Raw genomic sequence first — 13,952 nt, 5'->3', positions numbered from 1 at the left:
AAATATAACAAAACAGCCCAGCAGGCAAACTAATACATACAAAAGCAGTGTGACCAAAGATTTGAAAAGAAGCAGGAACGCTCTCACCCGGTTTGTTGTTCAGGATGTCTCGTAGAGAAGACTGGGGGTGAAGAACGGTCCTTGGATGCTTCTCGTTCACACGCGAATAATAGATGAGCCCCTTTTAGGATGGTTGGAGGCAAGGTGGTTAGCCCTAGGCAACCCTAAGAGGGGGGGCAGGGGCTATTATGCCCTACCTATCTATACGGGGACTTACCCCGCAAGGAGCGTCCCCGTCCGGATGCCTGTCCCTGTGGGGACAGAAACCCTAGTAGTCCCTAATAGATGCTCCCTACGTGTCACGTTTCAGTTCGTTCACAGAATATCATCAGGGGAGATAGATGGTACACACAGGGCTATGGATTGGGCCTGTGCGACCAAAGAGACAAAGAAGGTATTTTTTGGAAATGGGTCAGAAGCCTAAGAGAGTGTGAGGCCAGTCAGGCTAAGACACACAAGGCATGACCATAATGGACGTGTTATTCTAAATAGATGCACCAATGGGTGCCAACTATGCAATAACAATGGGCCTCAGGGACGATCAATCCAGGGGCGGGCTGTCGGCAGAGTACACTCACCGCTCTGTGTCTTAAATACAGTCCGATGCCGCCGGGTTCTCTTGCCGCTTTCTACTTCCGGTCACGTGACTTGGTGAGTAGAGTGTCACGTGCCCGGTGGAACGCAGGAAGTGAGCGTGCGTTCCAGCACGATGCGGCCCGTGGAGCGCGTCGCCAGAGGATGACGCCGCACAGCATGTGAGAGATCACATGACCAGAAACTGGTCACGGGGCACGCCGGGCCGAACGAGGAACGCCCACTATCCTCGCTCCGAGCAGGAAGCAACTAATGTATTGGCAAGTGGCGGAACGGAGTGTGGGCAAAATAATTGGGCACAGTAGTCATTGTCACAATTAAATGCCAGGTGGATCCAGGGTTCTAAGGATCCATAGTAACGCTTCATATATATGAAATAGAAACTAGACTATTAGAGGCAAATTAAATTACACAAAGGCCATAGAGACAGTAGAACCGGCCCAAAGAAAAAAGAGAGAGATAATACATATTGGGAAATCAAATGAAACAGCTAAAGTTAAGCTGTTCATTTAATCCCATAGGGGCCATTGTCTTTAAATAGTAAATCCAGCGCAATTCGCGCTGCAATATGGCGCGGTCCCAATCTCCTCCACGTTTGGGGGGTGGGACATGATCAATGCCCATCACAGTGATGCTGGCTTTCCCATTGTGTTGACGGTGAACATGATTGGCGACCGGAGTGTCTTTAGCTTTGGTTATGTCGCCAAGATGTTCACCGACACGTCTGCGCAGTTCCCGGATAGTTTTTCCTACGTATCCCTTGCCGCATTCACATGACAGCAAATAAATGACACCACGGCTCCTGCAGTTAATGAAATGGTGTATATGGTATGTTTTCCCTGTCACCGTACTGATAAAGTCTTTGCCGGTTTTTAGATAGGGACAGGCGATACACCCGCTGCATCTGAAACATCCCTTGATACCAGATTTGAGCCAAGCTGAGCCTGATAGAGAGGGTGGGGGGGTGAATTCGCTCGATACTAATGTATCGCGGAGACTCCGTCCTCGGCGATAAGTAACGTGAGGATAGTCTCCCACCACTTCCTTTAAATCGGGGTCGAGTTGTAGAATACCCCAGTTTTTTTGAAAGATGTGTCTAACTTCGCCAGCAGCCCTGTCAAAGGTCATGATCGGTCGGATGATGTTGGAGGGTGGCGTGGTGCAGGGTTTGGGAACAAGGAGGGATGTTCTATCTGCGTGTAATGCAAACTCAAATGCTCTCCTTAGAACCTTGTCGGGATAACCGCGTTGAAGGAACCTGGTACGTAAATCGGCAGCCTGTCTGACAAATTCTCTTTTTGTGGAGCAATTACGCCTAATTCTAAGATATTGCCCCTTGGGAATACCTCGCCTAAGTGGGAGGGGGTGACTACTCTCCCACCTAAGCAGGGTATTGGTGGACGTCGGTTTACGGTAGATCGACGTCTCCAGAGCGCCAGCAGGTGTATGGGAGATGAGGACATCAAGAAATGGTAACGTGGTGCCCCCAACCTCACAAGTGAAGTGCATGCCGATCTGGTTGTTATTGAACATCCTCACCAGCGAACGGAACGAGGCACCGTTCCCGTTCCAAATGATGAAGATGTCATCAATGTACCGCGCCCACAAGCCAATCTGGTCCAGGAGAGTAGAACATTCGTCCCTAAAAACCAGAGTCTCCTCCCACCAGCCCAGGAACAAGTTGGCATACGACGGGGCACAAGAACACCCCATCGCGGTGCCCCTGAGCTGGTGGTAGAGTCTCCCGTTGAATGAAAAGACATTGGTGGTCAAAGTAAACTCATTAAAAGTACAGGAACACGAGCCATAACAGGTTAACACGTTTCAACATCAAGTCTCAGTCATAACCTGGTTATGACTAAGACTTGATGATGAAATGCGTTAACCTGTTATGGCTCATGTTCCTGTACCTTTAATGTATACCGAATAAAACCTGGATTTTAACAGCGGACGACCGTGCTGGATGATTTTTCTTTTTCTTATTGCAAGTTTCCTGGTCCAGGAACTCCGTGCACGTCTCTCGCTAGCAGCGGGTGAGCTGATAAACTAAAAAGTATACATAATTGTCATGGCCACATCTGTTGCAACCATAAATTAGAACACAAAAAAGTTTTTCAAGAAAATATATATATTTTTTTACATGCATCAAGGAGGGAGGATAGGGTGAAAGAGGAAGCTCCCCCCTCTCTCTAACCCCTTAGGTGCCATGGTCAATGCTGTCTATTACTATTGACACTGTGTGGGCACGGCTCCTGAACTCGCACCATACTTGCGCTGTGATAAAACTGCATCAAGTGGGAACTGCCTTCCTGATACAAGGTACTATTATGGCGCAGGGCGAGATGGGGTTAAACGTTATTCAGCTTTACAACTACTCCAAAAGAGATTACCGTGACACTAATAAAAATATCTAGTGTTATGTTCTTACCAAAAGGAAATGAACCACATCGCCTCTGCAGAAGGCCAGCATGGGGTTTAAGGCCCCCTGCAGAATCACAAAATGCCAGGCTAGAAGTGGAACACTGGAGGGATCCATCTGTGAGATGAAAAGGAACAGTAATTAAGCAATGCATAACAAACTCATTACTAGACTGGCAAAATTGATTTCTGGTCCTTACAAAGCATTCATGGGACATCAAAGATAATGTAGTCATCTCTGGAGGCAAAATAAACCTGTCCTCAACTTTCCATGTGAGTTAATGAGTGAATAATTAAAATGAGCACAATACACTGGCACAGCTGGCAGCAGTTTTGTTTCTGGAAACGTGGACACCATTACAGTGATCCTATATAGGACACTTATTTCACGCAGTCCTACCACAGTTTGTTGGGCCTTTTTAAAATTGGAAAAGCTTTGCAACATACAGTACTTACCTTCTGAGATCTCGGTAACGCTCATTACGTTCCGATAACAGGACGCCACGGGGACATTTTTGTCCATGATGATATGATATTTGTTACGACTATTATAGCATGCATCACAAAGGTGTAATACACTGGCGCTAGGGGGCAGTGGCCTTTTTGTGAGGTAATTACACTGTTTTATTTCCAGGTGGTGCAATTTTTAAAAAGGTTAGACAACTTCATTAAAGAGTCACCGCCTAAACTAGAGTAGGCAGTGTATAGCGGAAGTGATGCTGTCCTCCTACAAACCAGCAGGAGAATGCATTGAGAGGACTCCTCTTTGAGTCCTCTCCATTATGTGTATGAGCTCAGGAGTCCTCTCAATGCATTTTACTACTGGTTTGTAGGAGCACAGCATGAAGATAAAAATTACATAGATGGACTCTGCATCACTTGCACTTACATCACTTTTTGGGGGGTGTTTTGGAGCCGACATATACCCTTTAAGCTACAGATATGCAGCAGAGATAGCAATTGATCAGTAGTATGGTAATGGAAGGATTCTGACTGAAAAGAAAGAGGCTGCTGCCACATGTACAGGTTTTTTTATGTAGTTTTTGGAGTCCAAACCTGGAGTGAATTCAAAACAGAGAAGAAGTCAGATATATCCTTAATGGTTTCTTTGCCTTTATGATCCACACCAGATTTGGGTTTCAAAAACTTCATACAAAAAACTGAATGTGTGGCAGCACCCCAAGTGAATAGTTTTTACTGTACAAACTATCTAAAAGGGGGTGTCTCATCACAAACAAGCGAGAGACCATGAAATACATGGGCAGCTCAAGTATGCCAGAGCAGGAGCCATGGTGGGCATATCGAAGGGCTGTCCTGATGACTTGCACAATACAATAAATTACATCTAATAATGGCAATGTAACACCTGTCATGAAGATCTTGTACAGAAAAGACTGTAGATGGGGATGTCAAGGAGCACCGACTCCACTAGAAAGCCATTTTACCACAATGTACTGTATATTAGTAGGGAGCACTGCACCTGCTATGTCATGTTAACCCATTAACAAAAAAGACATCAATTATTTTCATATCGCACACAGGACGTGATTCTGTCCATTCATTCTCCAGGAAATGACAAACTAGAAGAATAATGACTCATTCACACATTTGCGAATCACAGGACGAGCACTGTCCATTTTCTCCACAGAAAGCACACATATCCTTTGGCCTTAATGTGTTTAACTGACCGCGTGATGTGGACAGAACACGTCCATTAAAGCCTAAGGGTCCATGAAAACCAATGACAGAACACAGAGGGCACCTACGTTCTGTCAGTGGTTTTCACTGATCATTGGTAGGAGATGCTCTGGACATGTATTTTTCAGCCTAGCCGTGCCTATGGAATATGGATGACGGCTTGGGCACAAAACGGACTAACGATGGACTCTTCACAGGTGAAACACTGGCAGTCTTTATCACGGACGTCATCAAGAGTGTGTAACTGATCCACAGGCAGGGTCTCCATAGGAACCTATCTGCAGCAGCCTCGGATTAGGGTCCATTCACATGTCCTCATTCATTCTCTATGAGGCCGGCAGAGATGCGGACAGCACACAGTGTGCTGTCCGCATCCGCATTTCAGGAGCGCGGCCCCGATCTTCCAGTCCGCAGCTCCCGAAATTTTTTTCTATTCTTGTCCGCAATTGCGGACAATTCTATGGGGGTGCCTCTGGTGTATTGCAGATCTGCAATTCACTACGGACGTATGAATGGACCCTTATTCAGGAGGACCGAGGATGCTGCACATACTAGCCAGTTTGCCTGATCCCAGCTAGGGGGAGCCACTGAAGGGCCAGGAGCGCGTGCTCCAGGGATTTTTAGCTCCAAGATGCTGTGGTCACACTTGACCATGGCATTTGACATTAGCCCCTGGTGTCTGCTGTTTAAAACAGAAGGCACCCGCTGCACTCACGAGTGGTCGCCATCTTTAAAGATCAGCCTAGCGCCGTAAATGGACGGCGCTGGGTGCGAGATGGGGTTAACCATTCCAAACAATTGCCTGCTCGTCAGTGGAGGTGAAGCTCTGTATGATCACCTCCACAGTATGAGGACAAGGGATGATGTCTGCTGCTATCCCTCACCCTTATACAGCTGCATTGTTTCTGGGCAGCAGAGTGCTGTTTGCACAGCGTAATCTGCTGCCCAGAAATTATAATTTAGGTGTCTCCATAAACGATTGTTTCACCAGATGAAGGAACGTTTCTGTGGAACATTACTGTCCGTATGTATGGACAAGCAGCTGGACCCCTATCACAGTTCTCAGCATGGGTTCTCGTTCATGCTAGAGCCCATCATCTTATTACCACTGCAGCAACCTGGAGATGATACCGCCAAGCAGTAAGCAACTTATTCAGAAGGGAACAACACTGTCCTGATGCCGGCGGGCAGCGAGTAGACTGATTAAAACTGAGGGCGGTAGTTGATAGCTATGACCCTAGTAGACATAGATAATATAACTGAAATGCAAAAATGACCAAAAAATTAATAAAACTTATTTTTTTTCTGCCATGTGGAGACCCTCTGAATGTCCCCATGAAGGCCTCAAATCTTTTGTCTCTCTTTTATTAAAATGTGCACTTCTCGTCACCAGAGCAGAGAAAATATGTCTACATTTTTAATAAACTGTAACAAAGCAATAAAAAGAATATAGTAAAGTGAGAAATAACAGGCGACATGTTTGGATCTGGGTTCAGCCAAAGTCATAACAGGAATCTGAGCTGAAGAAAGGAAGGAAGAAGGAAGGAAGTCGCAGCCAGGGACATCAATATGGCTCAGAATGGGTGAAGTGTCAGTCCACACAACATTTATGAACATTTAAAGTGAAAACACACGAATTATGACATCTGTCTAATAGAAGAATATTAAATCAAAGCTGTGATGTGATTGCTTGCTATGGGCTACAAACCTTTTTTTTTTTTTTTTTTTGACAGTTTTCATAAATCTCCGCCAAAAATCTTTACATAAAACCACTCATATTTATAAAAAATAATGTATCAAAAATGTTAAAAGATGTTAGACACTACAGACAGAAGAGTGGCACCCCATGCTGTGTTTTATGCGAGTCATTATGCCACTTAAAGGGAGTCTGTCAGCCCCCAAATCACTTTCAGGATATGTTCACACAGCAAAATCTGCAGCAGAAAAATCACTAGCAGATTACTAGCTGAAAGAAGGTCCTTTTTGGTGGCAGATTGCCAGTTTCATGGTGTATTTAGAGGAGTATGATAAGCATTTTAGAAGAGTATTTGGTTGAAGATTTAGAGGAGTATTTAGAAGAGGATTAGAAGAGGTTTTGCCATCGTTTTTTCTTCTCCAGTCCTTGGTTGGGATATAATTCAGAAGCGTTTTAGGCTTCGGAAATGCCTCTAAAAATGGTAGTGCTTCTTTCTGCTTCCCCTTTGGCACCGGAAATGCCTCTAAGGCTACTTTCACACTAGCGTTAATATTTTCCCGTATTGAGATCCGCCATAGGGTCTTAATACCGGAAATAAAAAATGCTCCCGTTTTGTCCCCATTCATTGTCAATAGGGGACAAAACATAACTGAACAGAATGGAGTGCTCCAAAATACATTCCGTTCCGTTTGGCTGTGTTCTCATGCTGCGGTTTGCTTTCCGTCATAGGATGCGGAGCAAGATGAATCCGTCATGACCCACAATGCAAATCAATGGGGACGGATCCGTTTTCTCGGACACAATAGAAAACGGATCTGTCCCCCATTGACTTTCAATTGAGTTAATGACGGATCTGTCTTGGATATGTTAAAGATAATACAACCGGATCCATTCATAACAGATGCAGACGGTTGTATTATCAGTAACGGAAGAGTTTTTGCTGAACTCTGCCGGATCCAGCAAAAACGCTATTGTGAAAGTAGCCTAAAACTGGTAGCGCTTTTTTTCTGCTTCCCCTTTGATCTTAATAAATCCACTAACAATCCGCTTCTAAGAAGTAATATGCAATGGATCTCAATTTAGCACAGGGAAAAAGGTCAACATGTGCACATGGTGGCATTTTTTTTATTGAAGTCGATGAAAAGCTATTGTTGCCATTTTGACGGTGAATTACGAAGTAGAATACGGCCATTTTCCACGGAGGATTCCACTTTGGATTTCAATTGTGTGAACATACCCTCAAAGTAAGCCTACTGCTATATAGTGTAGGTGTCTTGAAACCTAACCATAACTTTCTTGTGATGTCCTCTAATCCTGAGAGCTGCAACCACTATATGACGCCTCTCTGACATTGAACCTCCGGAGCATTCTAATTAAAATAAGGTCCGATGTGAAGCCCTTGTGTCCTTTGTAATTACAGAATGTGAAGCTCAACATCCAGCCTGCAAAACTAATAATATGCTTTATTTCAAGATAACAATCTTTAATTTATTGCTATCGAGGTTAATTAAAAAAGGTTACTTACCCGTCCATAAGGAAATGTCATCCACACTTTCAAAGTAGGTTTCAGACCAATCACCAGTATCTGTAGAAAATCCAAAAAGGAGCATCAGCTTGTAGCAGTGAATCAAACAATGGCACATTTAACTGGATATATGTGTTGGAAATGTAGATGGCTACGACAGCCTGTGGTATTCATACTGCCGTATTAAAAAAGGAGTACAGAAAGAAAGCCTCCGTCATGCATTAGTAACACAGAAGTCAATTTACAGCTCGTGTATATGGGAACTGAGCCTGCGCAGCAGTGAAAGGAAGTGGTTAGTGGCCATATGCATGGCGATATACCCCACTAAAGGCAAGAGGATACATATACTGTATGGCTCTGTATAAAATTAGAAGCATACAAAGGTACAGTAGAGGTGCAAAGTGTATTTGGAAGTGTGTATGAAACGGAGCTCTAATACAGCAGTGTACATCAGCCCTATACAAGCAAAACAGCTTCGAAAGTGAGCCAATGCTCTGCTGATAACCATGGGGTCTCACTGCATGAAGGCAGAAGGACCTGGCTTTGCACGGTTATATTTCAGTGACCTCCACAGAGCTCTGTTCCCTTAAAATGTGACCTCCACAACACCCCGCCCCCTTAAGACTTTAAGAGTGACCTCCACAGCGCCCTCCCATTTAATAATGACCTCCACTGCAGCACCCCCTTTATTAGTGACCTCCATAGTTATCACATCTCCTTAACAGTGATTTCCACAACACCCCGTCCCCTTAACAGAAGCCTCTACAGCATGGGTGTCAAACATGCGGCCCGCAATGAATATCTTTGCGGCCCGGCAGTCTAGTATCTCTGAACATGAGCGCGCTGCTATCGGCGCGCTCATGTTCTCTCAGCAGCACGGGGAGAAGGAAGCTGTCCTCCCTCCCCCTGTGCTGCTGCCGCTGCCACCAATGAGAAGAGAGGGGAGGGGGAGGGGCGGGCGCACTGCGCCACCAATGAGGAGAGAGGGGCGGAGGAGGGGCGGGCGCACTGAGCCACCAATGATAGGACTATTCCCATTTCCCACACAGAGCGGCGCCCAGCGATGTCTCAGCACTCACCATTAGTCCTGGGCGCCGCTCCGTTCGCCCGCAGTGCTCCATTACTGTCTCCTCTCCTGCTCCACATGCTGCTGATTACTATCGGAGCGATGGGAGGAGACATCAGCTTCACTAGTGGGCGTTCCTTCTCCCTGTGCTGCGATTGGACAGCGCTACAGCCAGGAAGAAGGAACGCCCACTAGTGAAGCGGATGTCTCCTCCCATCGCTCCGATAGTAATTAGCAGCATGTGGAGCAGGAGAGGAGACAGTAATGGAGCACTGCAGGCGAACGGAGCGGCGCCCAGGACTAATGGTGAGTGCTGAGACATCGCTGGGCGCCGCTCTGTGGGGCCTGATAGTGAAAGTCAGTCTTTAACACAATACAGGAGGCGGGTGCCGGCAGCAGAATCGCATTGCCGGCACCCTGCCGCTGACAGGGAGCTGCGATCAGAGGCAGTTAACCCCTTAGGTGCCGCACCTGAGGGGTTAACTGCTGATCTGCCAGTACCAGCCTCCTGTATAAAGGGGTAATTTATCATTGGTGGTGCAGTGTGCCCCCCCCCCCTTAACCCCCCATCCCATTAAAATCATTGGTGGCACAGTGCGCCAGCCCCTCTCAACCCCCCCAGTATTAAAATCATTGGTGGCAGTGGCCACAGGGACCTCTCCCCTCCCCCTCATTGGTGGTGCAGTGGCAGCTTCTGATCGGAGCCCCAGCTGTGTAAGCCTGGGGCTCCGATCAGTTACCATGGCAGCCAGGACGCTACAGAAGCCCTGGTTGCCATGGTAACATCCCTGATGCTGTGTGCACAAGGCACAGAGCAGCAGGGACAGTGTGAAGTCCTATTCACCCTGATAGAGCTGAACAGGACAAGGGATGAAAGATCCCAGGTTCTCGCCCCTAAGGCTACTTTCACACTTGCGTTCAGAGCGGATCCGTCTGAGACGGATCCGCTCATATAATGCAGACGGTGGATCCGTTCAGAACGGATCCGTCTGCATTATATTGTAAAAAAAATTATAATTTTTTTGATGTGGCCCACATAAACTTAAATTTTGTTTTTTTGGCCCATGTTAGCCTTTGAGTTTGACATGCTTGCTCTACAGCAATCAGTCCCTTAACACTGACCTCCATAGGGACTGTCCCCTTAACTGTGAACTCCACAGCAGCCTGCCCCTAGGTGGCCAGAGGTCCGGCCTTCAGACTCCCTCTCCTTCGTCCGGCTCAGGGCCTGGACGGACACAGGGATGTTCTTTTGAACAACTCACTCTCAGACAGCAGCACTGTGTTGTCTGAGCGTGAGCTGCAGCTGACAGAAGTTGATTTTTACCTTCATTTTTTCATTTCCTCTCAGCTGGGGGTGGGGTTTTTAAGTCCGTCTTTTGAGGGTGGCCTGAATGGCCACCCTACTTGCCCATGAACTGTGACCTCCACAGCACTCCTCTACCTTAACATCCACAGTGCCCTGCCCCTATAAAGCTGACTTACAGCAGTGAAGAAAAATGGCTGGGTTGTTATGGAAATCTGGTGCATTTTTTGGGAATATCTCACGCAGGGAGGATGTCCTTTTGAACAGCTCACTGTCCGACAGAAGCACTGTGCTGTCTGAGCGTGAGCTGCAGGGAGATAGTTACCGTCCCTCCCACCCCTGCAGCTGAAGTTGATTTTTACCTTCATTTTTTCAATTCCTGTAGGCAGGGGAGTGGGAGTGGTCTAACCAGAAAGGGCGTGGCTTAGTGGGCCTGCCCCCTGAACTGTGACCTCCACAGCACTCTGTTCCCTTAACAGTGTCATCCACAGCGCCCTTCCCCTTCAAAGCTGACCTGAAGAAGTGAAGAAAAATGGGAGGGTTGTTATGGAAACTTGGTGTAAAACTGTGTGTATGTGGAGACTAAGGACCTGTGAGCTTCTATTGGCTGACAAGGGTCATGTGACCATGTGTATGGCAGTTGGGATACGAGTAGAAAGACCTGCAGGCTTCTATTAGCCAATGTAGGTCATGTGATGGTGCCATATTTGCATTTTTGGGAATATCTCAGGAACGGTACGTGCTAGACAGCCGAGACTTGGTCTAAAACCTTCCCGGACACCTGATGTAACTGTGTGCCAAATTTCATGATTGTTAATGCGACGGTACGGATTCCTTTAGCAGACATACATACATACATACACTCAGCTTTATATATTAGATATGTATATATATCTAATATATAAAGCTGAGTGTGTGTGTGTGTGTGTGTGTGTGTGTGTGTGTGTGTGTGTGTGTGTGTGTGTGTGTGTGTGTGTGTGTATGTATGTATGTATGTATGACCCTTGACAGCCTATAGAAGCTCGCAGGCCCTTAGTCTCCACATACACATTTTTACACCAGGTTTCCATAACAACCCAGCCATTTTTCTTCTCTGCTGTAGGTAACCCTTAAAGAGGCAGGGCGCTGTGGATGACACTGTTAACCTCTTCAGGACACAGGGCGTACAGGTACGCCCTTATGTCCTGGTACTTAAGGACATAGGGCGTACCTGTACGCCCTGTGTATTTCCGATCACCGCCTGCTCAAATCATTGAGCAGCCACCTCGGCTAAATGCCTGGGGGGGTCCCGTGACCCGGATCGCCGCAAACCACAGGTCAATTCAGACCTGCGGTTTGCGGCTTTTATCCATTGCGGCGGCGGCGCCATCGGGTCCCCATGGGGCTGTGGGGGGGACCCGATGGCATGGAAGGCAGCGCGATGCCTTCCTGATGCATCTGCGCTGCCTTCCGGTAAAGAGCCTGTGAGATCCAGCCCCCTGGATCTCACAGGCCCCGGAAGCTGTATGAGTAATACACAGTATTACTCATACAGCCAATGCATTCCAATACAGAAGTATTGGAATGCATTGTAAAGGATTAGACCCCCAAAAGTTCAAGTCCCAAAGTGGGACACAAAATTAAGTGAAAAAAAATAGTTTTCTCCCCCAAAAAATGAACAAAAACATAATTTTCCCAAAATAAAGTTAAAAAATTGGTAAAAAATAGGGGGAAAAAAAGTATACATATTAGGTATCGACCGGCTCTATAAACATATCACATGACCTAACCCCTCAGATGAACACTGTAAAAAATAAAAACTGTGCTAAAAAAACATTTTTTTGTCACCTTACATCACAAAAAGCACAACAGCAAGCGATCAAAAAGGCGTTTGCCCACCAAAATAGTACCAATCTAACCGTCACCTCATCCCGCAAAAAATGAGCCCCTACCTGAGACAATCACCCAAAAAATAAAAAACTATGGCTCTGAATATGGAGACACTAAAACATCATTTTTTTTTTGTTTGACAAAAGCTTTTATTGTGTAAAACTGTGACAAAAGCTTTTGTGTAAACTTTTATTGTGTAAAAAGTATACATATTAGGTATCGCCGCGTCCGTATCGACCGGCTCTATAAAAATATCACATGACCTAACCCTTCAGATGAACACCGTCAAAAAAAAAATTTAAACTGTGCTAAATAAACCATTTATTGTCACCTTACATCACAAAAAGTGTAATAACAAGCGATCAAAAATTCATATGCACCCCAAAATAGTGGCACTCAAACCGTCATCTCATCCCGCAAAAAATGAGACCCAACCTAAGAAAATCGCCCAAAAACTGAAAAAACTATGGCTTCTCAGTCTATGGAGACACTAAAACATGATTTATTTTTTTTGTTTCAAAAATGATATTATTGTGTAAAACTGACATAAATAAATAAAAAAAGTATACATATTAGGTATCGCCGCGTCCGTATCAACCGGCTCTATAAAGATATCACATGACCTAACCCCTCAGATAAACACCGTAAAAAATTTAAAATAAAAACTGTGCTAAATAAAACATTTTTGGTCACCTTACATCACAAAAAGTGTAATAGCAAGCAATCAAAAAAAGTCACACGCACCCCAAAATAGTGCCAATAAAACTGTCATGTCATCCCGCAAAAATCATACCCTACCCAAGGTAATCGCTCAAAAACTGAAAAAATTATGGCTCTCAGACTATGAAAACACTAACAGATAGAGCTGTGGAGTTTCGGGACTGGAGCTACTCCCGAGCAGCTGATCGAAATGGGTTGTTTTAAACAGCAGGCACCCTGGGGCTAATGTCCTTGACCGGCGGTAATGCTGGCCATGGACTTTTAACCCCTCAGACACCTTTGTCAAATGTGACCACAGCATCTGGGAAAGTAAAAACTGAGAGCATGCGCTCCCAGCCGTGCTCCAGCTCCCCCCGGTGAGGATCGGGGGAGCCGGATGTAGTGTGCGGCAACCCCTGTACTCATGGGTGGTACAGGGCTGCCTCACATTAGTTCCTATGGAAAGCATGCCTGTGGCAGGACTCCATAGGAACACATTGTAATTCTAATACACTTCAATGCTAATGCACTGGAGTCTATTAGAGAAGCAATTTGATGATTACTTGTCATAGCTCACTATACAAACGTAAATGGTGCCGCTAAAAAGTACAACTTGTCCTGCAAAACATAAGCCCTTATACGGCTATATGGATGGAAAAATTTAAAAGTTATGGCTTTGGGAAGGCTGGGGGGGGGGGATGAAAATTAACAACTAGAAAATTGCCCAGTCATTAAAGGGTTAATGTGTACCAGGGTATTGGCTGATATACTACAGTCGTGGCCAAAAGTTTTGAGAATGACACAAATATTAGTTTTCACAAAGTTTGCTGCTAAACTACTTTTAGATCTTTGTTTCAGTTGTTTCTTTGATGTAGTGAAAAATAATTACACGCACTTCATACGTTTCAAAGGCTTTTATCGACAATTACATGACATTTATGCAAAGAGTCAGTATTTACAGTGTTGGCCCTTCTTTTTCACGACCTCTGCAATTCGACTGGGCATGCTCTCAATCAACTTCTGG

General features: G+C 45.6%; 1 protein-coding gene across 1 annotated transcript in view; it reads right to left on the bottom strand.

Moving 5' to 3' along the window:
- Positions 1 to 13,952, bottom strand: part of LOC122923145 (vacuolar protein sorting-associated protein 8 homolog) — a 110,360-nt gene that overhangs the window by 71,921 nt on the left and 24,487 nt on the right. Inside the window, exons 13-14 of the mRNA XM_044273870.1 lie at positions 7,992 to 8,051; positions 3,083 to 3,190 (exon numbers count right to left, since the gene is read on the bottom strand). Coding sequence (XP_044129805.1) covers positions 3,083 to 3,190; positions 7,992 to 8,051 — 168 coding nt within the window. The remainder of the gene's footprint in view (positions 1 to 3,082; positions 3,191 to 7,991; positions 8,052 to 13,952) is intronic.

The sequence above is a fragment of the Bufo gargarizans genome, unplaced genomic scaffold, assembly GCF_014858855.1.
Source record: "Bufo gargarizans isolate SCDJY-AF-19 unplaced genomic scaffold, ASM1485885v1 original_scaffold_1260_pilon, whole genome shotgun sequence".
In the NCBI taxonomy this organism is placed as follows: domain Eukaryota; kingdom Metazoa; phylum Chordata; class Amphibia; order Anura; family Bufonidae; genus Bufo; species Bufo gargarizans.
Note: the sequence above shows the minus strand (reverse complement) of the source record. Positions and strands in the feature narration are given on the sequence as shown.